The following is a 26984-nucleotide window of genomic DNA, read 5'->3' as shown; positions in this document are numbered from 1 at the left end:
GAAATCTTTGCCTACTGATGGACACAAAGATGTACTTCCTCTGTTTGCTTTTAGGAGTTTTATGGTTTTGATTTTATGTACAGGTCTTCATGTTTTGAGATGGAATTTTGAAGTGAATGTCCAATTGCTTTAGTACCACTTGTTAAGTATCTAATAACTATTGAACTTTTATATTATTGGCCTCTTTAAGTGCGTTATTAACTGTCACTTTTGAATTTTAGCTTTTTTCATAAAGAGATAGGCATCAAATTTGGCACTTGAACAAGAGAAAATCAGGATTAACAGTGATGACTAGAACCAGACTCTGGAGAAGAGTGACCTCTTTTCTGTTTTAGAAGTCAGTCCTGCTGTCTGACATAGTCATCCTCACACAGTTAAGGTCCTGGGTACTCTGAGGTATATTTTGTCATAACGTTGAAACCATGATTCAGTTCCACCTTGGGACTACACCATGAGTTACCAGACAAGCTATCCTACCTGCTGATGGATCAGTCAGTGGGTTAGAGAAAGAGGAATTTTCTGTTGAGGTAGTGGTACCTTAAGAGTGCGCTGGCTTGGTGTATATCCACACCAGATTATGCAAAAGTAAGTTACCGGCATCTTTGTCATGTCCTCCAAGGCACTTACATAGTTCTGTGGTCTTTTATTCTAAGCAGAGCAGATGGATTTTTATTCCTGTAGTGTGATTTTTGCTTGGGTGTATGTGCTGTTATTTCTGTTTTAACTTACAAAGTTGATGACATCAGAAGTGAGCATGTTTTTTGTATTGTTCTCTGACTAGTTTTGGGAACATTCGAATTGTTTTTGTGCCACAGCTTTTGGATGAGTGTTACAGAATGAACTATAAATTGGTTATCTAAATAATATAGATGGTGTTTTTCTTTAAGTTATGCAAATCTGTTTTGTGGGTTCGTCCACCAGTCTTTTGATCTATTTAACTAGATACCTAGCACTTGCTCCTTCATTTTCGTTGACTTTGTCAGACTCTGATCTACATTGAGCATGAGTTAAGTTGTGTTCTTCTGATTTATTAATGTATATAATGAGCATTCAGAAGTTCACAGTTGCATTTTATCTTGTTTTGACCTCAGACTTCGGGAACTTTATAGCAAGAATAGCATTCATTATACACTGAATTTTGTTTTACAGTCATGGTGAAGAATATTATTCTTGTGGAAGATATTTTCTTGAAATAGAACTAATTCATACAAACATTAGTACTAGAGGAATAAAATGTATAATGAATTACTCTTGATGTTTAAATGTTTTTAGTTTCAGTGTTGCTTTAATTTATATTGATCTATAGCCACTTAGGAAGGCATTCATGATTCAGAGCTTTTTAACATTTAGCATTCATCAAATAAATAAGTCTGTAAAATCCAGTGACTATAAATATAAGGATGGTAGATTTTCAGTACAGGGTGTTTTGGAATAGAACTGAGCTGGTGGGTCTCTGAGTACATACCTTTTCTCTTTCCCAGTACAGCATTTTGTGTCTGCTTTATATATTGGGAGTCTCTGGATAAGCCCCCTCTTTAACACCCCTATCCCCAAAGGAGTGTGTGGTGTTTACCTGTACTGTTACCATACTGTTCCTTTAATTGTCAAAACCAGCCAGGATTCTGTATGTATGGCAGTAGATAGTTTAACTTTTGGTACATAATTTAAAGGGTTTGCTTTCTATTCCTCTGTAAACCATGATGCATTTTACTTACTTGTAGTGTTATGAAGGTGGTCACTTGGAGAATAACATTACTGAATCATGTGCTGCATCTCGTTCTAAAGAGTTTGGTGGAGGTGAGTATTTTTGAGATTTAAAAAATGTATTGCAAAAGTTGTGTGAAGTATGTTGTTAGTTAATGAGAAAAGTTGCAAAGCAAGATCAGTGAGCTTGCACGTTCTAAGACTTGTTTGCCCAATATATGCTTTCTGAAGCTACACATGACACTAGAAAATTGTATTGTCATTTCCAGCTTTATGCTAAAATTAGTTACATGGAACTAGAATCACATTAGCGTTAAGGAAATGTTAGGAACAGTAGAGAAAAGTCAGCTGCTTAATATTCTTACTAGATAATTTCCCAAACTGTGTTGTTACTGTCTTGGCTTTGATTCAATGTTTATTTCTACAGGACAGAAAATACAGAATCTGGGTTCAGGGGGAAGTTACAAATCACCTGAACCCGTCTTTTGTAGTCTTAGTTTCTTTTATCACATTTGTGACCTTTGGTCAGTGAGCATATGCTTGGTGAGGAGAGCTTACATTTGAGCCTAGTCCATTGTGGTTGCTTCTTAAGGCCTTGGGAATCTTCTAGATTACATTGGAATCTCTCTCCTGGAAATTCTGTTTCTTCGTGGTTCTGCCCAGAGGAGGAGTGGGCAGCCTTTCATTGAGTAACAGACATAATAGTCACAATGCTCTGCTCTACCAGACTCTTTGCTTAAGGACTGTTGCCTCTGATCTATCTAAGCATTACAAAGTTAAGATGTTATTCATGTTATCCCTATTTTGTAGAAGAAACATGAAGGTGAAAGAGGTTAGCAGGGTTAGGGAACTAAATCCAGACCTGACCAAATTCATTGCCATACTGCCATCTCTTATCCACTCCACATTTTTCTCCAGTTCTTTTCACTACCATAATTTTGTCTACCATTGCCATTTATTGATTGGTGTCATTCCTGAAACATTAGCCTAGATCTGAGCACACTGCATACATATGGTCTACCAGCAAAGGGTACCGTGGGGAGATTGTATTTCACCAGGTCTTAAATGCACACTTCTTTAAATGTGATCTGTGATTATTAAGTTGTTTAGCAAGCAAATCTAGCAATGAGTTAGCTTATTTTAACCTTGTATGCAGTTATAATATAGGTTGGTCAATTTGTTTGCTTGCTTAAAGAAAAATCTGTTGTCAGAACATCAGTTCTTTCCCTGTGCTTTTTGTACTTCAGTTTTTTGTAAAGCCTACAACTTGCACTTTATCCTTTGTGAATTTCATCTAAATGTTTCAACTTTTGAGAAGTTTGGGCCTTGATTCTGCCACGATATTAACTCTTAATTAGTTGCAGGCTGTCGGCAGCTTTGATAGCAGAACTTCTCCATCTTATCAGGCAGTTCAAGAAGAGAGCACTGAGGCAGTCTTCTAGCGTCTGACTTTCATGTTGATACTTAGCCTAAATATCCTGGAACATTTTATCAAATACTTCTTTAGATTCCTCCTGATGTTTCTTTAACAAAGAGTTGAACTATGTATAATAAAAACTGAGGGAGAGATTAGATTCCATTTTCTAAATATGTCAGATTAGATGAGACATCTATTTTATGTTGTTAGATGTTCATGGTTACAGTACCTCTGCATGGACATCGTTTGGGCCAGTACACGTATTCGGGGAGGGAGGTATTTTTTCCTCTTCCTGTAAGCCAGATCGTAGGTATTTCAGCTTTTTGTCTTAATCCTTAAGTCATATAACGATACAATTTATTGTCTTTAATCTTGGAGGCCTGGCTACTAAATGCATTTTCTCCTCATCTATAGGATAATAAAGTCTTTTCATGAACTAGAAAGTCCTTTGTGTCAATTATATAAAATGAAATTGCTTTAATAACCAGCACATTTACTATTTAATCTATATGAGGCAGAATTTATGTATATATGTAGCTATTTCCCCTACTAGTTATATACTCATGGGTAAGTCTCTTTTTCCCTCTGACCTTGTTTTTCTCATCTACAAAGTTGGAGAATTAAGCAGCTTTTAAGATTGGTTTTTACTGTGTCATTCCATAGTTCTGTGAGGTCCCTTTAGTTGAGGATAGGAGTCTTGGACTTGCGCATGATGAGCCAGCAGGTAACACCTGTTCTCCTGTCACAGGCACTACAAGGCTATTTGATAAACCAAGGAAGCGAAAACGACAGAGGCATGCTACAGCCAAGATGCATTATAAAAAAATGAAAAATGACGACTCATCAAAGGAAACTCCAGGCTCCGAGGTATTACTCAGTTCTTCATCTTTTGCCCTTCCAGAACGAAGCTGCTTTTCACAGTAGAGGACACATTCCTCTTTCCCTTGAGTTTTCCTAAAAATAGTCTTCTCTTGAAACAGCCGGTAGTGATAAGGAATTCTGGAGGAAAAGTAGAGCCTGATCCTAGTAGAAATAAGTCCAAGCACTTACGGCAACTGTGGGTGTGACCCTTTTAAAAGATCCCATCCATTGCTCTAGGTGTCAGATGAAACATATAACTGTTTCATCACCAAAGAAGCAGTGTAGAGCAACAGCATGACCCAAAAGGAACATTCACGATGCTCTGAACCAAATATATTATTTATCTGAAAGTTTAAACATAAGAAATAGAGGCTATGAAGTTATAAAAGCAGAAACCAGTAAGAAACATTATGTAAGACACCAAAATAGAAGAGTGCTGACGTTTAGTGAAAGTTTTCTTACTTAATGTTAACTCTCTTGGCAAATTTCAGGTGTTCAGTACAGCATTATTAACTATAGTCACCATGCTGTAAAATGAGAGCGCACAGTATCAGGGAACCGTATGATCTGAATGAACTTGGATTTTGCTCTTCAGAGGTTGCACCTGCTGCGATTGGGGGAAAGTCATTTGCTTATTTGACCGTCAACTGCTTAATTTTAGAGTAATGTTTGTGAACAGGGTCTTTTAGGAAACAAAGATAGAGTAAAGCCATTTTCTTGCAGAGCATCAGTGCAGTCACTGATGCTGTCTGTCGCTTTCCAACTCAGGTTAAAAGAGGATTAGAGTAAGTCAGGTCAGAATCACATATTAGGATACAGTGTTTCTTCCCAGGACAATTTGAATAGAATGCCCAAGGAAGGCATTATTTAGGAAACTCTGATCTTGGAAGGACAAATAAGTAATCAAATAAACTTAAGAATGTTTTCTCTCCCTTAGTGAAACCTTAAAATGGAACAGCTCAAAAAGTTCCAGTGGAACAGCCTCAGAGCAGTTAGTGGCAGGGCATGAGGCGCCCACTACCCGCCCAATCACAGCAGGGTTAGAACTAACATTGCATGCAGTCCGCCCGCGTGATTGGCTGAACATCTGTAAGTGCTTAATGGCTAGACAAATAGCAGCCCAGAGGGAGGGGGTCACATGGAGGAGACATCAATAATACAAATGTGGGACATTATTTTTTCTCTGCAAGGGAGAACTGATGACACACAGGACAGCTGCAAGCCCCAAGGATGCCATCGAGGAAGGCATAGAAAATGAGCATGGGATGCCTGCGTCTAAAAAGCTGCAGGGTGAACGAGGAGGAGGAGCTGCACTCAAGGAGAATGTTTGTCAGGTAGAGAATGTTTGCCCGCTTGCATTTTGACTGCATGCTTATCTTTTAAGAGAAGCACTCTATCTCCTGATGACCCAGTCATGGTTAGAATAAAAATTTTCTTGGATTCCTGTGGACTCACTTCCCTTTAAGGATTCAACTCTTTCTCTCTCCCTACAAAAAGAGGAAAGAAGAGAAAAACTGAGTGTCCATGAATGGTCTGCCCTTTTTGCCCATGAGTAGATGCCCTGAAGTAGTCTGAGAAAGAAGAGGTGGATCTGTGGTTGCTCAAAGATATTTTTCCTGCACCTCTCATGGTGTGAGAATCTTTGGGTTTCTATGGAATTTTTCAAGGGTAATTTTCACTTTGAGATTTTTGTTTGTTTGTTTTGCATTAAAGTAGTGACTTTGAGAACTTACCACCTCTACTTTTCTGTTTATTATAAACGTTATACAGTGTTTACTATGTGTCACGTGTTTTTCCAGTCACTTTAGAAATATATCATTTAGTTATCATAACGGTCTCATAAGATAACCATTATTATCCTCATTTTCTAGATAAGGAAACTGAGGCACAAGGAGGTTAAATAGCTTGCTTGTAGTCACTCAGTGAAGCCAGGATTCAAATCCAAGCAATATGGGCTTACAGTCTTAACCACTATGTTGTCTTGCTTCTCTGTGAAATGTGACTCCACTTTAATGTTAAAGAGCCTTTATCTTACTTGAGAGTAGAGTCAGTTAAATGGATGCTTTGGTTATGGTCTTGATTTACCTTTGTCAGTTCTTAAAACTTGGCATATAAAAAGTTGAAAACATTTTTTTGTCCTCCTAACTGAAACAGCTGAAAAATAGAATAACCCCAGGCCCAGAATGTTATTATGGCCAATATAATTTCAACTCAGTTTCTTTGTCTGTTCATCTTTACAACTGTATAAAGAATGTTAATCATACTCAGCCCTGCTCCCAAAGAGTGTTAGTCCTCAGAGCTTCTTATGCCCACAAAGGTTGTCAGTGAAAACTGATGAAAGGTATGGCGACCCCGTGGCCCTGTGGTTTGGATCAGTCTTTGTTTAAATCTGTTGTGCTTGTGTAATTTACTTATAGCGACTCCTTTCACTCTCAGGTGTCCCGGTTTGAAGGATGAATTATGTGGTCATCCCAGTTAAAGGATTAGTTTGTAACATTTGGTTGATTTGAATAATTTACTCTTTAGTATATGTTTGAAGTTCTTCTGTTTAAGTCATGAAAGTGAATTTGTTTATTGTACATGATAGCTGATGTCACTGGCACTCTGAATATGCAAAACAAAATAAATAATATTTATGACATTTGTCAATTTTTGTGTGTCAGTAGCAGTAATGGGAGAGCCAGGCATGTGGGACGAGCTCATATTATCTTGGGGCCTCCTATTAATCCCTGGGCGCCTCTGGCCTTTATTTCTGCAGTTCTTCTACTTACTCATTCATTTAAGATTTGATGTTAAGTGGCCAAGACCTGTTCTATTTTGGGGGGGGTTCTTTGTTCTATGAGAAAACAAAGGGGAAAGATGGCTGGGCAAGTCTAGTATCTGATGATACTAGAATTAGTATAAGACTTTTTTCATTTTTAGCAGTTTTCTGCTGATCACTATGGGAAACAAGTCAGGATGTGTTAGGGGGTGAAAAGTGACAAAGGTTGGGAATTTGCAGAATTTTCATAAATTGTACAATGTTTTCAAAGCAACAGACCCAGATCTTTATTTCCTAAGGCTCTACCTTAAGTGACACCCTGTCTTAGATGTGATTGTCTCAGAAAAGTGATCTCTCTGAGATGGTGCTGGATGTATTTCAAGGGTTGTTCAAATCTTAATCAGAGCTCTTCTGGGATTGTTATGACCCAAGTCCTGCTGGTCAGTGTCTCTTGCTTGAACCATTGCAGTGGCCTCCTTGATCGTCTGCTTCTGTTCTCACCTTTCTGCTCTTGAACTCATTCTCCTTGTAGCAGTTACTAGGGACCTGTGAATCCCTGATTTCAGCCTTCCCTTGGTAAAGCTCTCTCAAGGTACACTTCTGCAGTGAGAATAAAATCTGAAACTCAGTTCCGTAATCTGTAAGGCCGCACAGTCAGGCCCTTGCCTGCCTCTTTCTTACTTCATTTCTACTTTCTAACTTTTGTTCACTTTAGTTCAGTGACACTGGCTTTCCTCGTGATTCTCAGGCATGCCCTGGTTTTTCCTCTCGGTGAACTTTCTGTGCTTTTTGCCTTCTTGGTCCTTTCATCAGACCACGTGGCTACCTTGTCATTCAGAGCCCAGTCTGAGAGGCCATTCCTAATCGCCCAATCCAAAGTTGCTGTTTGAATTCTCTACCTAAATACCTTGTCTGATATCTTTCATTTGTTTAATCGTTTATTTGTATCTTTGTATCCTTAGAACATAAGAATCATGGAGCCAGGGACCTTGCAGTACCTGGCATAGAGGAGATAATTATTAAATACTGGCTTAATGAATGCTGGGATTTTTGTTTCTGACAAAGCTGCTTCTTAATTTTTGCTTTAATCAGGGCCTTCTGCTTGGGATTTTTAAAGCCTTTTTCTGTAGACAGATCTGTTTTCTTTCTCTTAACAGAACTGTGAGAAACTGGGTGAGCTGCTGTTATGTGAGGCTCAGTGCTGTGGGGCTTTCCACCTGGAGTGCCTTGGATTAACTGAAATGCCCAGAGGAAAATTTATCTGCAATGAATGTCGCACAGGTAAAGTAGATGTAGAAAGGTCTTTTTCCAAGGAAGTTTTGAGTTTTAAGTTTTTTAGGAAAAAACATTTATTGGAGACATTATTTTTGTGGCAATACTGGGCTCATTCCTGCAGACACAGAGATAGGTGCTCTGTGGTCTTTGCCCTCAAAAAGGCTCGAGTGAGTAATGAACGTATAGCATAAGGCAGCAGAACGTGCTGTGGATGTCACGGTGCTGTGTGGACAAGCGCGCGCCAGTGCCGCAGAGGAAGATGCCTGAGTCTGGCTTTCAGAGAGAAACAGAAGTCGGTGTGTGGAGGGGAAGGAATATTTGGGGAATAAGAAATGTTAGATCAGTATGTTTGGAGTTGGATATTTTAGGGTGAGGCATAGGCAGTGACAAGGAGGACTTCTGGGTTACTGGTGATATTTTATGTTTCTTGATCTGAGTAGTGATTACATAAATATATTCACTTCATGATTGTTTGTGAACTGTTCACTTAGAATGTGGGCACTTTTCTGTGTACATTATATGTCAATAAAACTTTACCTCCAAAAAAGAAAGATATTTTGGGAGCGTACAGTATACAGATTGAGTCAGAACTGGAAATGGTCAGATGAGACCAGCCTATAAAGCACCTCACAGCCGTGCTAAGGAGATTCTTTTTTCAGCAATGTGAGTGCAAGTTACAGTACTGAAGTAGGAAAGAAACGAGGGCTGACAGTAAAGATCTCATGCTTGTAAGTCATTAGAACTGTAGGTGCGGGTGCTGCTGTCCAAAGAGAAAATATCTGTAGAGTAAGCAGAGGGCCAGTGGCAGTCCTGGGCGTACCTACTTAAGGAGGCTCCTGGAGGGCGAGGAGGGGCCAGTTGAAAAAGAATGTCTGAGGCCATGAGAATGGGGTGTCAGCACAGGCGGGTGTGACAAAGAGACCACGGAGGTGGAGTGAAGAGACTTCTGTATTTGGCAGTGAGAGGGTGCCACAGTGAGAGGGTGCCACGCTGAACCAGACTGAGAGGTGACTGCGTGGCAGCGTGCACTGTTTCTTGCAGGAGCTTGACTTCAATGGGAGAGAGAGCAGTAGCTGAAGGGAGGATGCTAGAGCGTCAGGAGGAGGGACATCCCGAGTGTTTGTAGGATGAAGGTTAAGAGTTGTGTAGGGAAATAAATGTCCCTGATGGGAGGGGGAGTCATTGTCAGAGTGCAGTCAGAGAGACAGGAGAGGATGGCCTTGAAGAGATGAAAAGATAAAAGGCAGTGTCCCATGTAATTGTGAGAAAGATGAAGGACGCTGAAGTTTTCCCTTGGCTTGGTGAGAGCGATGGGGAAAGGAAGAGTGTGGGCCTAGAATACCACCTGTGGAAAATGAGAGACAGAATCAACTTGTGTCTGTAAATAGGTGGCCATGTCAGATTGAGCTGCTCCGTCTTGCTGCCACCATGTTCAGCTCTGCTGGAAGAAAGGTCGGAAGACAGGGTAGTTGTGGGGTTATTTTGCCTTCTGCATAGTTGGGCTCATGATCGTTTTGTGCCATATGGTGCCATCCATCCCTGTACATGAAATTTAGAAACCAACTGTAGGTACGTGCGTATCTCTGTTAGCCTGATCTTAGAGAGAGCTTCTTGCCTTTCGTGCCAGTGATCCAGTTTTGCTAGTCTCATCTTCAGTACGACGCAGTATTCTCTGAATCAGGTTAATCTAAGGCAAAACTATTTTTTTAGAAAAACCAACTACTGAAGTATAATCTACCTACTGTAAAATGTACCCCCTTTAATGTATGTTTTGATTGATTTTGGTGAATTTTATACACCCATGTAACCACGACCACAATGAAGATATAGAACATTTCTTCACTCTAGAAAGTTCCCTTGTGATCAGACCCAGTCAGTCTTTCTGCATCTCTCCCCCACCCCCAGCCTCAATTTCAGGCAAACAGTGATCTGCTTTCTGTTACAGCGCATTAGATTTACCTTTTTTGTTGTTGTTGTTTTAGAGTTTCATATGAGTGGAATTCAAAATGTGTGTGGTTTTTCATGTCTGGCTCAGCCTAATGATTTTGAGACTGATCTGTGTTGATGTGTGTGTCAGCAGTTCATTCTCTTGAAACAGCATTATTGAGGTATAATTGGCATACAGTAAACTACACAAAGTGTACCTTTGATAAGTTTCGGGGGGTGTGTGTGTGTACATGTATGTACATTGTGAAACCATCAGTCAGCTTAGTTATTTTGAGATTGATCAACATTGTTGCAGGTATTCAGAATTCTTCCCTTTTAATTGCTGAGTAGTATTCTGTTGTGTGGATATAACACTGTATCTACTTATCTATTGATGTATATTTGGGTTGTTCTCATGTTGGGCTGTTGTAAGTGAAGCCTTATGAATCCTTTGGATGGATACATTTTCTCTTCTCTTGTGTAAATATCTAACAGTAGAATGGCTGCATTGTGTGGTAGGCTTAACTTTCTAAGAAGCATCCAAAGTGTTCAGCAGTGTATGAGAGTTTTAATTCTTCCACATCTTCATCGACACTTGGCATTGCCAGTCTTTTTAATTTTAAGCATTCTGACAGATGTGTGGTGATATCTCATTGTGGTTTTAATGTGCATCTTCCTGATAATGATATTGCGTGTCTTTTTGTGTGCTTATTTTGCTATCTTCTTTGAGGAGTCTGTTCAAAATAAATTTTAATTGGATTATTTTCTTACTATTTCGTTTTAAGAGTTCTTCATATTCTGGATACAAGTCTTTTATCAGGTATATATTTTTCAAGTTATTCTCCCAACCTGTGGGTTGTTTTTCCATTTTCTTAACGGTGTCTTTTGAAGAGCAGAGTTTTACATTTTGATGAAGCCAGTTTATTAATTTTTTAAAATGGACTTTGCTTTGGTTAGGAAATCTTGCTTAATCCAGTGTCACAAAGATATTCGTTTTCTTCTGAAAAAATGTTATAGATTTAGGTCTATTATCTACATTGAATTAATTTTTGTATATCATGTGAGGTAGAGAGAGGTTATCATTTTTTTGAGGGTAGGAAACTTTACCCAGGTTTTAACAAAGATGAGCAGACTAAGGATAAGGGAGTCATTTCTCATACCCCTGGCTCACCCTGTTTGTCTACAGTAGGGTGTCCACACCATACGTCAAGTCACTTCAGCTCAGTATCAGCTGCCAGTTATTCAGCGTCAGGCAGGAGTTTGCCTCTTTCCAAATACATACTTAAAATTTTTCCCTAAAATCATTAGTTGGGTGATCTGTGTGTAAAGATGAGGTGGGTTCTTTGGATAAGTTCCTATTTCCAGCAAGTGCCAGAGGCAGGATTCCTGTCTAGTTCTGCCTGTCTGTCTCTCAAGCCTGGGCTCTTTCCTTTGCATTATATTGCTTCTCAGAGAGAGGTAGATTTTTTTTCCTCTTAAACTTTTTATTACAGAAATCCTCAGACGTATGCAAAGGTAGAGAGGTAAATAATTTCAGTGTATTTATCACTTAACTTTCAGTAGTTACCAACTTTCTACCTCCTTTTACCCACACATTTCAAAAGAGCTAAAGTTATAACTCTAAAATATATAAATTCAGTGTGTAGCAAAATTGTACAGTAGCTCCTGTCTGCTACTCAGTCCCACTGTCAGATTTTCCCATTTTGTCTCAAAAGGTGTTGTTTTATAGTGTTTCGAATCAGTACCCAAATAATGTCCCTGTGTTGTATTTTTTTAATTTAAAAAATCATCTCTTCAATTTCTTTTGGCCTACAGTAGTACTGTCTCCTCACTCAATTTCTTTGTTCTTTACCACAAAAAAATGTTTTAATTAACCCAGTATGTTAGAAATATCTCAGCATATAATTAATATGAAAAATGACTGAAATATTTTATATTCCTTTTTATGTGCTAGGTCTTCAAGCTTCAGCGTCCATTGACACTGACTGCACATCTCAGTTTGCACTAGTCCCATTTTAAGTGCTCAGTATCCACATGTGGTTTCCCTACTGGGTCCGTGCTGAACCAGACCTCACCTGTCACCTTTTACGTAACAAACTTTATAGCTGGATCCAAATAGCTGCACATATTTAAGAGGCCTCTCACCCAATTTTTTAATGTTTTTTAGTTTTTGAGAACAGTGGCCATTTTTCCCACTAAAATTTCCATGCTGTAAATTTGGTTGATTGCATCTTGAGGTGTCTCTTTTGCTTGTTCCTCCATCCTCCATATTTCCTGGAAACCTGCAGTTACATGTGGAGGCTGGGTCAGCTCAGTTTTCTTTTGACACAAGTATTCTGTGGCTCATGTGTACTTCCTGTTGCATCACGTCAGCAAGCATGTGTTAAGTTTCCCACTTAGTATTGATATTGTTCAGTAGGTTCATGTTGTTAGCCTGATCAGTCTGTTGTAAAGTTCTTCACTGTGATACTTTATTTATAATAAATATATATTTGGTGGTCTTTGCCCATTTTCTGCCACAGAGCTCTTAAAATCTTTGAAATTTCCTAAGTGATGAGAGAGATGAAGATGTTATGTCTTTTGTTATATTAATGAGATGATGTTTGGACCCACCTAACAAAGGGAGCTGATTGCCAGGAGAACCAGCCATGGGGATTAGAGGATTGGAGCTTTGAGTCCCACCTCCCCCTGACCTCTTCAGAGGGGACAGGGCTGAAGGTTGAATCAGTTCTCAGTTGCCAGTGATTTAACAGCTCATGCCTGTGTCATGAAGCCTCCATTAAACCCCAAAAGGATGGGGTTTGGAAAGCTTCTGGGTTGGTGATCACATGAAGATTTGGGGAGAGTGGTGTGCTGAGGGTGGGCCTGGAAGCTCTGAGCCCTTTCTCCATACCTTGCCCCATGCATTCTTTTATGTAGATGTTTCTGAGTTATATCCTTTTACAATAAATGGATGATCTAGTAAGTAAAATGTTTCTCTGAGTTCTGTGAGCCACTCTAGGAAATTAATTGAACCCAAAGGAGTTGGAGAGGGGCTCTCAGAAAGCTCTGATTTATAGCCAGTTGGTCAGAAGTACAAATGACAACCTTGACTTACACCTAGTGTCTGAAGGCCGGGGCGGAGGGCAGGTGGCAGTATTATAAGACTGAGCCCTTACTATGGGATCTGATAAATCTCCAAGTAGATATTGTCAGAATTGAGTTGAATTATGAATACCCAGCTGGTGTCAGAGAGTTGCTGCCTGGTGTGGAAACCCTTCACCACCACCCCATGTTGGAATTTGTTGCAGAATTGTATACTCACTAACTTTTCACATAATAGTTTAGAATTGAGTGAATTCTTGAATTGGTATTAATTTGTTTATTTCTTTCTTTCTGTCCCAGGAATACATACCTGTTTTGTATGTAAGCAGAGTGGGGAAGATGTTAAAAGGTGCCTTCTGCCCTTGTGTGGAAAGTTTTACCATGAAGAGTGTGTTCAGAAGTATCCACCCACTGTCATGCAGAACAAGGGCTTCCGGTGCTCCCTCCACATATGTATAACCTGCCACGCTGCTAATCCCGCCAGTGTTACTGCGTCTAAAGGTATGGGTTTCTTGTGTGGATCAGTCTAACTGAAGAATCTCTGTGGGCAATGGATGTTTCCAGATGCAATCTGGGTGTGTTTCTTCATTGCCTCTAGCTTTTCTCAGAGTACCAGCAGCATTTATGTGAGAGAGAAGAGAGTAATGGACTAGTTCAACGGGCACCATGTTCACATGTGCTTTTGGAGCCCTGGTTTTACGTGGTATTCCCCTCCCCTTCAAAATAACTCACATTGTTTTTATATTTAATCTCGTATTTTTAGGCCGCCTGATGCGCTGTGTCCGCTGTCCAGTGGCATACCATGCCAATGACTTTTGCCTAGCTGCTGGGTCTAAGATCCTTGCATCTAATAGTATCATCTGCCCCAATCACTTCACCCCCAGACGGGGCTGCCGGAATCATGAGCACGTGAACGTTAGCTGGTGTTTTGTATGCTCAGAAGGTAAGATGTGACTTCGTGCTGTATGAATAGTCTAAAAAGAGATAAATATAATATTTTGATGGCAACAAAAATGTAGTTTTCCTGACATTGCCACTAGAAGAAATATTGGAAAGTGATGTCTTGAATTATTACTAACACAACACTATGGTGATTTTGTTCCCCAATAGAGAGAGGTTTTATTTTTGTTATTTTGAATAATGACTTGATTTTTATTAAAATGATAAATAATTGAAGCAGTTTAAAGAAAAAGATGAGAGAAAGGAAACAAAACCATTCTTGGAAAATGGAAGAGTGTGATCAAATGGCACAAACTTCCAGTTTTAAGATGAATAAATTTGGGGGATGTAATGTACAGCATAGTGACTATAGTTAACTGTCCTGTACTGTATATTTGAAAGTTACTAAGAAAGTAGATTTTAAAAGTTCTCACACCCACACCTCACCCAAATTGTAACTATATGAGGTGTTAAATGTGTTACCTAAACTTGTTGTGGTAATCACTTGACAGTATATATATATATGTTTATATGTTATATACTTTAAATTTACACAATGTTATATGTTAATTATATCTCAGCAAAACTGGGGAGGGGGGAGAAAAAATAAACTAGAGGTTAAAAAATAAAATAAGAAATAAGAAACAAACCCCAAATAACCAAAAGTCCACCATCAGAAAAAAAGTTTAATATTAAGTCATGTTCCTCCAGGTATATATATGCATAAAATCAGGTAGAAGAGGTAGATGTCTACATAGACACAATTCTAGAAGATGGTATTATTGTGTAATTGTGTGTTGTTTTTCTATATTAGTTTATAGGGAATAAACAAAGGGAAAGTAAAAATTCATGAACTTCTATTAATTATTTCCTCACCATGAGGGATATTAGTTCTTAAAAGAGCTCCTAAAGTGGAGGAAAAATAAATTTTATATCTTTATCTGTATCTCTCCACCCAATTTAAAACTTACACACTTCTCCTAATTTAGAGCAGAGTCAATATTATCTTAATTTTTACTGCTTGTTTTTTTAATTTACGTGTATACTGTTCATTGTTTCTAAGAACGTTTAGAGCTTTAGCTTTTTAAACTTACATAGTTATCAAAGGAATGAACCAATCACAAAATAAGAATTAATTCAGAAGGATACGTACACCCTGGTATTAACAGCAACACTATTTATAATTGTTTATAATTGCCAAGATATGGAAGCATCCTAAGTGCACTTCAATAGATGAATGTATAAAGAAGATGCAGCATATATATGTAATGGAATACAGCTAACCCATAAGAAAGAAGGCTATTTTGCCATTTGCAGCCCTTCATTCACTTTTTTTTATTTCAAAAAACAGAATTTTATAACTGGCATAAACATTTCCGTTGCATCAAAATAGCAAAATACCTAGGAATAAACTTAACCAAGGAGGTTACCTATACTCTGAAACCCGTGAAACACTGATGAAGGAAATTGAGATGGTACAAAGAAATGGAAAGATATCTTATGCTCTTGGATTAGAAGAATCAACATTATCAAAATGGCCGTACTACCCAAAGCCATCTGCAGATCCAGTGCATCAAAATACTCACTTTTTTCACAGAAGTAGAACAAACAATTTCAAAATATATATAGAATCATACACTCTGAACTGCCAAAGCAGTCTTTTTTTTTCCCCCTCTTTCTACTTTTTATTCTCCTTTCTTGTGGTTTGATGACTAGAGAAGTTCCTTTAACATTTGTTATAAACCTGGTTTGGTGGTGCTGAATTCCTTTAGCTTTTGTTTATCTGTGAAGCTTTCAGTTTCTCCACGAGAACCTTGCTGGATAGAGTATTCTTGGTTGTAGGTTTTTCCCCTTTCATCACTTTAAATATATTGTGCCACTCCCTTCTGGCCTGTGGAGTTTCTGCCGAATACTCAGCTGATAACCTTATGGGAGTTCCCTTATGTTATTTGTTGTTTTTCTCTTACTGATTTTAATATTCTCTCCTTACCCTTAATTTTTGTTGGGTTAATTACTATGTGCCTTGGTGTGTTGCTCTTTGGGTTGATCCTGTGTGGAACTCTGCGCTTCCTGGACTTGGGTGACTGTCCTACCCGAGTGGGGAGAAGTTTTCGGTTATTATCTCTCCAAAAATTTTCTCAGGTACTTTCCCTCTCTCTTCTCTTTCTGGGACCCCTATAATGTGAGTGTTAGTGTGCTTCATGTTGTCCCAGAGTTCCCTTATACTATCCTCATTTCTTTTCATTCTTTTTTCTGTTCTTTTTTTTTTTTTAACATTTTTTATTGATTTATAATCATTTTACAATGTGTCAAATTCCAGTGTTCAGCACAATTTTTCAGTCATTCATGGACATATACACACTCATTGTCACATTTTTTTCTGTGAGTTATCATAACATTTTGTGTATATTTCCCTGTGCTATATAGTGTAATCTTGTTTATCTATTCTACAATTTTGAAATCCCAGTCTATCCCTTCCCACCCTCTACCCCCCCCCCCCCCCCCGTAACCACAAGTCTGTATTCTCTGTCCATGAGTCTATTTCTGTCCTGTATTTATGCTTTGTTTTTGTTTGTTTGTTTTTGTTTTTGTTTTTTAGATTCCACATATGAGTGATCTCATATGGTATTTTTCTTTCTCTTTCTGGCTTACTTCACTTAGAATGACATTCTTTTTTCTGTTCTGCAGTAGTGACTTCCACTAATCTGTCTTCTAGCTCACTGATCTGTTCTTCTGCCTCGTTTAGTCTCTTCTTGGTTCCTTCTAGTGTGTTATTCATTTCAGTGATTTTATTCTTCAACTCTGTTTGGGTATTCTTTATATTTTCCAACTCTTTGCTAAAAACTTCACTCTGTGCATCTATACTCGAGTTCCCTGAACATCTTCACCACCATTACTTTAAAGTCTTCCTCAGATAAATTGCCTATCTCCTCATCACTTACTTTTTTTTCTGGGATTTTATCTTGTGCTTTGGCCTGGGAGATAATCCTCTGTTGCCTCGTATTGTTTATCTATTTGTATTTTTAGGTAGATTACTTACATTTCTCGACCTTGGAGAGGTGGCCCTCTTTGGAAGATGTTCTTTTGTGTCCCAGTAGTATACTCCTCTCTTGTCACCCAAGGACCAGGGTCCAGCCGGTCCCAGTGTAGAGTCTGGCTTGTGTTTGTGGATTCCTTCCACAGGCTTTGGGATTGTTTTATTTTATTTTGGGATTTTCTTATTTCTGGTATCTGCCCCCTGGTGGATGAGGCTGGACTAGAGGCTTTGGCAGGTTTCCTGGCAGGAGGAGCCAGTGCCTGTCCACTGCTGGGTGAAGCTCCGTCCTGGACCTTTTATGTGTAGAGGCCTTTGTGGCTCAGAAAGCCTGCTGTTGGATGGAGCCCTGTTCCCACCCAGTATGTTTGGCCTGAGGCTTCCCTATAGGCTGTTGGGTGGGGCTAGGTTTTATTGCTAATGATCCAATCAAGGTGTCAGCCTGGAGGGGAAAGCTCATGGAGATGAACACTCCTGGAATGTCTTTTTTGTTCCCTGAGTGAGCTGCAGGCATCCCCTACTTCCCCAGGAGAACTTCTAAAACCAGCAGGCAGATCTGCCCCAGGTTCCAATGAAATCACTGCCTCTGCCCTTGGACCTGGTGCGCTGGAGATTCTATGTGCCCTTCCCAAGAGAATGAAGTCTGTGTTTCCCCCAGTCCTGAGGGGCTCGTGGAGTTAAGCCCCATTGGCCTTCAAAACCAGATATCTTGGGGTCTCCTCCTCCTCCACCCCAGGCTGGGGAGCCTGACATGGGGCTCAGAACTCTCACTCCTGTGGGGGGGCCTCTGTGACTTAATTCTTCTTCTGCTTGTGGGTCTCTCACCCCGGGGGGGGGTATGGGGCCCAATTATATCAAGAGCACGCTCCTCCTCCAGTCCTTCTGTGTTTCCCTCTTCATGTTTCCAGTTGAAGATCTTTTTTTGCTAGGTTCCAGTCTTTTTCGATAGTTGTTTAGTCAGTTGTGGTGTCCTTGTAGTCACAAGGAGAGGCGAGCTGGTGGTCCTATTACTCTACCATCTTTACCGGAAATCCCTTACCTTCTGTTTTTTAAAATATCTTCTTATTGGTGATGCTGTTTCATGAAAATCTGGCTGGTTATGAACATTCTGAGAAACTAATTTTAAAAACTGTCAGCATATGTAGTTGAATTAGCATCCCTTTTGAGGAATTTGGATATGGTAAATAGTGCTAAAGCCAAGAAAGGTGTTTTATAACTGCTTTGTGTGATTGAAAATGGTCATTTGGGACTTGTTTTTCACTCTTAAGATTTATGTTACATGGCTAGTTGGTTTACATCTGGACATAGCTGTACCCTCAAACTGTGGTGCTAATGTAGAATAAAGAAAATAGAATATTAAGTACAATTTTGTGGGTAGAAAATGGAATTTTGATATATAGTTCAGGATAGTTTAAAGAACATAGGATGTTACTGTTTTTTTATTTTAAATATGTTAGGTTTGTGATTATCCTGTATAAAATTTTATTGTATCATACATTGATTTGGCTCTTATAATACCTGCTCCTTGAAAAACTGTCTTTCGGTGAAGACTGTTGCCTGTTTATCATTATACCACCTTTGTTTTGTTTAGAAGCAAGTGAAAGACAGTTTTGGTATTTAAAAGCATTTAAATATAATATTCTGTGATTCTGCTCTTAGAATGAAAATAGGTGTCTGGGAGGCTGTAAGGCTCTGAAAACTTTCTTGTTTTTAAAAACGAAAAGATGAAAGTTTCTGCATTAGATTGTTTTTAATTCTATAGGGGAAAGAGATGGTTTCATGGTAGATGTGCAAATGAGATGGCATTTCTAACTTGTGGCATAATAATGGATACTATTATGCTAACTCAGTCCCCAAGAAAACTTAGGAGTTGCAGGACCTCCTGAATGTGATCCATGAATCCTTGGGAAGTTGAGAGGACCCAGAGACATTTTCAGGGGCCTCTGTGAGATCATAACACTTTTTATAATAATACCAAGATGTTACTTGCCTTTGTTACTTTGTTGACATTTGTACAGATGATGTAACACTAGTAGTGGGTAAAACTGCTGGCACCTTAGCACAGATCAAGGTAGGGGCTGTCAGAAATTGCTGCCAGTGATAACATTTGAGCTCTTAAGTGAAAATTAGAATTTTGGAAAACTGTTTTGTACCACCCTCAGCTTGACCGCTTCCTAGTATTTACTAACGAAATCATGGTGATGTTAACAAATGTGGTGTTTTAGTATTATATAATGAAATAGATCAACAATTGGAAGATCTTCCAGAGTCAGTAAACCAAAATTTTCCATGTGAACAATGTATGACTTTTTAAAAATGCATATATAAAAGATCCATTCAAAGTATGAGACAGATCAATGAATTTTAGTGTAATAGTACTAAAAGTTTGTTGATACAGTTTCAGCTTCAACTGTAACTAAGGTCTTCCCTGTGAAGTTGCAGTGTGTATAATATCAAAGAAGGAATATGTATAGTTATTGAACAGGTTATTAAAATACTTGTTTTCACAACTGTTTATCAGTGAGAGACCAGATTTTCTTCATGTACATCAGTCAAACAACATATTGCAAAAAAATGAGTTAAAACTTTTCTGCAGAAATATAAAACACTGAGCTCACTATAATTTTGTTATTTTGGAAAATATAGTTGTTCATAAAAATGTTATTTATATTAACAATATTTCTCTTATCCTCTTCTACCAAATATCATTTTTTCATCTTCTGGTTTCTTTTGATGGTTCATGTGGTTTTCCCTCTTCTGTCTTCCTGTCTTTCTTTTCCTTTATTGCCACAGACAGACCCTCCTGCCTGCCTCCCATCCGTCACCAGACAAATCCTGTCAGAACCTGTTGTGTTCACAACCCTTGGCCTTTCTTCACTTGTTATTCTGTGCAGATTTCTCTTCGTGTCTTATTTGAAGGCCTGATTCAAATGCCTGTTGTACGTGACATATTTCTAGTGTGTGACAAATGCCAGCTTAGTAAAAGGAAGATTTTTCTACCAAGGCCATGTGGTTGGCAAATGTGTTAGCAATCAAATTGTGACTCAGCAGACAACTAAGCATAGAGCGGAACGTTGTAGAAGGGATTCCATTATTGGGGCAGTTAAACTTACGTGACTCTACGTCATTCTTCTTTTTTTAATTAAACTTTTTTTTTAAGTGTATTTCTTTGAGGGTGGGTATTAGGTTTTGTTTGTTTTAATGGAGGTACTGGGGATTGAACCTAGGACCTTGCACATGCTAAACTCACACTCTGCCACTGAGCTGTAACCCTCCCCCTACGTCACTCTTAATGTCCCACGCTCAGATTGTTTGACTCATCCACAATGCGTAAGAATAGCCAAATAGGACTTTCCGAGTGTAGAGTACAGGTTATATGTATTGAGTAAGCAAGTTCTTAAAACTTGTTCTGTAGTAACAGACTTTCTTTGCAAGTGCAGTCGCACTCTGGGTCTGAGCTCCAGTACACAACACAGGTAGAGTAAGAGCTGCTCGCGTTGAAGTGGGAATTGGGTCTCCAGTGCACGTCGCTGGCCCCAGCAAGAAAGCACCCCGAGGCTTGTTTTAAGAGCCTACTCTTACTGAGAAAAAGAAAAGGCACAGGTAGAAATCGTATAAGGATGCTGTCACAAAATTAAGTTTTTCATACGATTTTATGAGAAAAAGGAAGCACAGTGAGACCAAGGTGGGCGTGGGCATATACCTTGCTCAAATCTATCCTTCACCAACTCTTCAGGGGGAAACTTGGAGTTAACGTGCTACAATCGAACATGTTGGAAGCATGGTCATTTCCAGCATAAGATAAATAAGGCATTTATTATGTTCATTAAATGTGACTCCTCTTTACCTGAAGTTTTTTATCATCTTCAATCATGGTTTCAGATTCGGATATGTAAGTTGTCACTTTGAGTAAATATCTTTTAAGACGTGAAAATTCATCATCACTCCAAAATACAAAATTAACTTGGTATCTGAAAACTTGGATGGAGGGTAGGGTATATCTAACTGAAGTTTAGGCTATAAACCACATTATTAGTACCTGTGATTTTTGTCACCAATGAAAATCACAGATACTGCAGTTGTTAGGTATCTTGGAGTATCTTCTGAATCTTATTTGTGCATTACAAAGAAACATACATAACTCCAATCTCTTGCTCTAACATTTTGATCGTTGTATTTTAACACAGTCTATGTTCCTTTATTAAATTTATGTATTTACCAGTATTATTCCAACAAGGGCCCATAGGTGTCGTGAGAATGCAAAACAAAGATTAGAGCGTAATTTGAAAAGGGAAGGAACTGACCTTATGGAGGCTGCTTACATGTCAGACAACTTATTTGCCTATTTGGTTCTCAAACAAATGTGATTATTTACTGTTCATTGTAGAAGACACCTTACCATTGAAGAAATGAAAGCTCAGCAAGGAAAGCGAATTCCATAAAGTCGTATGGTTTTAGAGCTCACGTCTGATACCAGTTAGAGCTTGTGCTCTTTACACTGTGCTCACTGTATGTCACTGACACTCTCGTTTTTATAGTGAAGAGGAAGAAGAGAGAGTGTGTGTGTACGTAGATACATGACTTTTAGAGGTTTCCTTCTGACCTCATTGCCCTAACCTAATTTTGCTAATAAAATCTCATGACTTGCTGTGAATCTAACATGCCTCCAGGGGTGTGAATCACATAGGTGAGGGAATACTCTTGAAGAAATGTCTTTCTGAATAACGAAATTATTATTAAGCCTTTGTCTGGGAGATAAACAGTTGGTTAGGAGCTGAGCAAAAGCTGTTTCAGCTGGGTCCGTACGATCCTGAGAACCGGGTTTCTTGATTCCCACAGGAGGCAGCCTTCTGTGCTGTGATTCTTGCCCTGCTGCTTTTCATCGTGAGTGCCTGAACATTGACATCCCTGAAGGAAACTGGTACTGCAATGACTGTAAGGCAGGCAAAAAGCCACATTACAGGGAAATTGTCTGGGTAAAAGTCGGACGATACAGGTGAGTAAACGTGAAGGAGACTGGCACTCATTCCTTTTACCAGACTCCGTTTCTTTCTCTTTTGTTTTCTCTTCTCCTCTCCTGCCTTCTCTTCTCTTCTCTTCTCTTCTCTTCTCTTCTCTTCTCTTCTCTTCTCTTCTCTTCTCTTCTCTTCTCTTCTCTTTTCAATCTAACTAAACAAGCGTCACCTCCTCTCCCATTAAGTTTCCCTTATAAAAGAAAAAAAACTTCACAGTTATGAATAAGATATATTCTCTGTAGAAAATTTAATAATGAAAACAAACCCATAATCTCACACTCAAGGAAGATACATTGCATATTTTGGCGTATGTACTTGGCAGACACACCCGTGCATGCACCTTTAAAATAATTGGCCTTATAGTTGTTTATACCCAGTTTTGTGTCTTTTTCCTTTTAAAATTATTATTATTGGATATGGAATGTACAAAAATTATGACATATATGATTTTAAAGAATAACAAATGGAACACCTGTGTATGTACCTCCCAGTTAAAAAAAAGGCACTTTACCGGCACTTTTGAGGCTCCCTGTATGCTCCTGTCCAAATTCATTCTCGCCCCACCTCTGGAAGTAACACTTACTGCATTTTGTGTTTTTTATTTCTTGGCCTGACTGTAGGTTTACCACATGAATGTTTGTTCTGTGCTTTAGACCTTTGTGTAAAGGAATTGTTGCTTTATTTTCCTGCAGCTTGCTTCTTACTGTCCCTCTCACGCTCCCGAGAGCTGTCACAGTTAGCGCAGGGCTCTGGTTCACTCGGCTGTCACTGTCTGCGGTGCTCCTGTGGGCGGCCTTACAGTGCAGTGTGGCTGTTGATCCGCTCTCATGTTTGGAAGATGCACATTTTGTCGGTGTCTCTTGGTGTGTGTACATGCACAGGAGCTTCTCTAGGGCGTCCGTGGGGTAGAGTATCCGGGGATGGGTTTCCAGCTTTGGTAGCTAAAGCCAAATTGTCGTTTCAAAAGTGGTTGTACTCATTTACGTGACTGCCTTTTGGTGGGCGGAGGTAGGAGTGCGGAGGCATCTCTTGATGTCATTTTCTGCACCCCTAACAATTATTGGAAATTTCCTTTTTGCAGGCCAGATTGTATTTCATTCTGTGGTGTCCCAAACCCACTTCTGTCATTCCCTTAACATGCATTTCAATTGTTTCCAGGTTTACATTCTTAGCTAATACTTCAGTGAGCATTATAGTCATAATGCTTTGTTCATATCTCTGATTATTTCCTCTTATAGAGTCCTTGAAGTAAAATAGCTGAGTCTAAGGAAGTGGGCGTGTGTGTGAGGGTGGGCATCTTCAGGGTTTGGCCCATGCCACTTGTTTCTTCTCTAGTTAGATTGTAAGAATTCCCTAGGTTGAACTTCAGTGTGCACAGACGTTGCTATTCCTTATTCCTGTCCTAAAAGTAGGATTTTTCTTGGTGCCTTGCAGCCTTCTAGAGGTTTCTTTCCTTGTTTTCACCTTTCCCAGGTGGTGGCCAGCTGAGATCTGCCATCCTCGAGCTGTACCTTCCAATATCGACAAAATGAGACATGATGTGGGCGAGTTCCCTGTGCTCTTCTTTGGGTCGAATGACTATTTGTGGACTCACCAAGCCCGAGTCTTTCCCTACATGGAGGGGGATGTGAGCAGCAAGGACAAGATGGGCAAAGGAGTGGACGGGACATATAAAAAAGGTAACTTTATTTTGTTTGTTTCTCGGGCCAACACAGACCTCTATTGCCTGATTATCTGCTCTCTTAGAATTACATGCTTTAGAATTCATATACTCTCATCAGCAGCTGTCTTTTACCCTCTAAGGGCAATATGTGGTTGCAGCTATAGGATTTTTCAGGGAAGTTGACTCATAATTCATTACTTTTGACCCTAACTTTTAACTAGAATTTCTTTGTGGGAGGTTTTTTTGTCTTACCAGTTTTATTTTCTTGGCATCTCATCAAGTAAGTACTGGAACTTTGGAAGTGTTCTGTAGAATAAACACTGTGGTTTGCTAGGCAAGGGCCAGAGTCTCTAGCAGAACTATGTTTGTTCCAGGAAAATTTTTTAGTTTGTTGGAAGGAAATGAAGTTCATCTGAAATTATAGAGCATAACAGATAGTGAAAGTCAGAGCATAAATGTTCTAAATCAAAGAAGTTTTTTTAAAGTTGGCCTATCAGTGAAAGAGTGGGGGCCATTTGTGGCCAGGAGGGGTTAAGTCAGCTATGAGCCTCAGCTTTCTCTCACTGTGTAATGAGTGAAGGTTGCTTTGAGAATTCAGTGAGATAACACAAAAATAATCTGCGGGGCATATAGTTTATATCCTATGTATCGATGAAAGTTAAAGGAAGATACTAATTAATCATTGGTAAGGGTCAAAAATAATGAATTACGTGAGGCAACTTCCCTGTGCAGGTATGTGCTACCAGTATTAATCCTACTGGAGTTTGAGCCTTAAGTCTTACAGTCTCAGACGGTCAGGGACCAAGTGACCAGTACCTTTGCTGGCACAGAGCTGGCGCCACCCAGGCTGAGGTGGCAGGTGGAGTGCAGGGAGTATCTCAAGTCTGAGCTTGCTGCAGCTCCAGGAATCTGCTCTTCTGTGCCTCGACCCTGGGCTGGCTGGATGCCTCTGCCTTCAAGGAACACATGCTTTTGTAGGGGAAAGGGACACAGATACTAGTAGTCAAAATGCCATTCTTTGAGTTCTGTGGCGGAAGTGTGCATGGTACGCTGAGGGGGGGCAGACCACAAGGAGACAAAGCAGCAGTGAGGATCAAAGTTTGGATGCTTTGAAGAAGAGCCATAATAATAGTTACCGTTTGTTGTTGGTCAGGCCCTGTTCAAAGTTTGTTTTCTGCCTTAAGTCCACGTGGCAACCGTATACGTTAGATGCCATTATTTTTATCTTACAGATGAGGAAAACTGAAGCACATAAAAGTTAAATTAGTTGCCCAAATATTTAACCTGGCAGGGGAGATATGATCACGAAGGTGGTTTTCCCAGGGCAAGGCTTAGCCACTGCTCTCTGGTTGTGCTGAGCCCTGCAGTTTCCCCAGATGTGGGAAACTCGACTGCATGATTTATGGTAGTGGGGGACTGCATTCACACTTTCCCCTGGTTGGAGCCGGGGGTGGGAGGAAGGAATTAGTTGCTCAAAATCCTAGTGCCAGTAAGTGATAGAGGAAGGTTTCAAACTCTAGTAGGTGAACTCCAGAATCCAAACTGTTGACCCCTGCACTGACTGTGAAGAAATTAACAAGTTAATGGTGGGGGGAGGGTGTAGCTTAAGTGATAGAGCGCATGCTTAGTTAGTATGCATGAGGTCCTGGGTTCAGGACCCAGTACCTCCTCTAAGAATGAGTGAATAAATGAATGAATGAATGAACGAGCAAACCAATCAACCAACCAACCAACCAACTTAATTACCCATCCCTAACAAAAGTTAACTTAAAATATTGTAACAAGAAGACAGCACATATCAAAGCACACGGTGAATCTAACATGATGAGTTACCTACCTCCAAGTATTTGGTATAGTTTAAGCATGGGGTTTGGGAAGCACTGGACTGCTTTACTGAGAAGGTAGGCAAGTTACATTGTCGAGCAGAGTTCTCGAATTCTCAGTCTGACTGGAACATGAGAGAAGCCAGGAATGTCAACAAGGTGGCAGTTTTAGTAGTTCAGGCAGAGATGCTGGGACCTTCACAGAGACGTGTCCATGGGGTAGAGAGGCTGATGGATACTAGACAGACAGTAGGTGCATAAACTAGGGAGGAAATGCTGAATAACGGAAGGAAGGAAGGAAGACATTTAGAACAACACCAGGCAACACAAACTCTGCTAGATGGTGACAGGAAAATGGAGAGAAGGGGATAGATCAGAGGGGAGATTTTCTCCAAACTGACAGAGCATGGGGAAAGCCACAGAGCAGAAGGTGGGAAAATTTGGAATTCTTTTCAGAGTTTTTAACCTGAGTCAAAAATAATTAAAATGTTGTTTTAAGAAGGAAAGAAAGAGAATCATAAGATTGTGTTGAACTCTTCAGATACTACAGTCTCTGAAGCATAAGAAAGTGCAGAGCTGGAGTGCAGAGTAGCCATTAAGGTCTGTCTGTATGTCGCTGGGCTAATGGTTGATATTTACAGAATCATCCTTAGAAGAGTGAGTAGGTCTCCAGAGAGTGGGCAAGAAGGGAAGGAAAACTTTGAATTTCCTGCAGATGAATGCAGCATGCTACCTGGGCGTGGAAGAGGTACGCTGCTTGTGGAAGCAGAACATTCAGGACCAAGGAAGGAGCTAGGCTTAAGGCAGTGACTGCCGAGCAGGCGCAGTCAGGCTGTCGTTAGGAGGTGGTGTGTATGGGTTTTCAAATTATTCAGCTGTTTGTAAACTTTTGCTTTGTTTTAAACTTTGCTCTGAAGCTGGTAGTCTGTATTGTGTGCTATTTAGTGGTGGATTATGTTTTGTTTTAGTGGTATATCTGAATACCTTGAAGACTATAACTTCCTTGAAAACAGAAATCATATATACGCCTTAGACTTTTGTCTAAAATAGGAATTTTCTTCAACTTATAAGGGGAAAAAAGCAAAATAAACAGTTTTACGTGGCGATTAAGTGACTGTGCTGTGTCTTTTCTTAGCTCTTCAGGAAGCTGCAGCAAGATTTGAGGAGTTAAAGGCCCAAAAAGAGCTGAGACAGCTGCAGGAAGATCGAAAGAATGACAAGAAGCCACCACCGTATAAACACATAAAGGTGAGACAAGACCTTACGGGGCCTCGTCTCCAGGAGAGACCCTCTGTAGCTTCCCTGTCCCCACTCTGTTCATGACAAGAGTTGGAAGCACAACCACAGTTGCTTTTAAAAGTAGAGGAATGAATTTGAAAGAAGATAAGAAAAAAGTGCAAGAGCACCATTTCTAGTGCATTGTATGCACTTTATAAAATCAGTTGTTAAAAATCAGTTGTGTGTTGATACAGTCTTGTTTCT

General features: G+C 39.6%; 1 protein-coding gene and 1 non-coding gene across 7 annotated transcripts in view; both read left to right on the top strand.

The window, feature by feature from the left end:
• Positions 1 to 26984, top strand: part of NSD1 (nuclear receptor binding SET domain protein 1) — a 126828-nt gene that overhangs the window by 79514 nt on the left and 20330 nt on the right. For all 6 annotated transcript variants that reach the window (XM_072947175.1, XM_072947172.1, XM_072947176.1 and 3 more), the window contains 9 exons: positions 1722 to 1797; positions 3870 to 3988; positions 5173 to 5316; positions 7901 to 8024; positions 13329 to 13529; positions 13792 to 13971; positions 21841 to 21997; positions 23490 to 23695; positions 26638 to 26750. In XM_072947175.1, the coding sequence (XP_072803276.1) occupies positions 1722 to 1797; positions 3870 to 3988; positions 5173 to 5316; positions 7901 to 8024; positions 13329 to 13529; positions 13792 to 13971; positions 21841 to 21997; positions 23490 to 23695; positions 26638 to 26750 (1320 nt within the window). The remainder of the gene's footprint in view (positions 1 to 1721; positions 1798 to 3869; positions 3989 to 5172; positions 5317 to 7900; positions 8025 to 13328; positions 13530 to 13791; positions 13972 to 21840; positions 21998 to 23489; positions 23696 to 26637; positions 26751 to 26984) is intronic.
• Positions 24955 to 25116, top strand: LOC116285128 (U1 spliceosomal RNA). The gene has a single exon (XR_004194810.2). It is a non-coding gene; the product is annotated as a U1 spliceosomal RNA (small nuclear RNA).

Source organism: Vicugna pacos, chromosome 22 (genome assembly GCF_048564905.1).
Source record: "Vicugna pacos chromosome 22, VicPac4, whole genome shotgun sequence".
NCBI lineage: Eukaryota > Metazoa > Chordata > Mammalia > Artiodactyla > Camelidae > Vicugna > Vicugna pacos.
The sequence above is the reverse complement of the archived record's forward strand: the minus strand, read 5'-3'. Positions and strand labels throughout refer to the sequence as shown.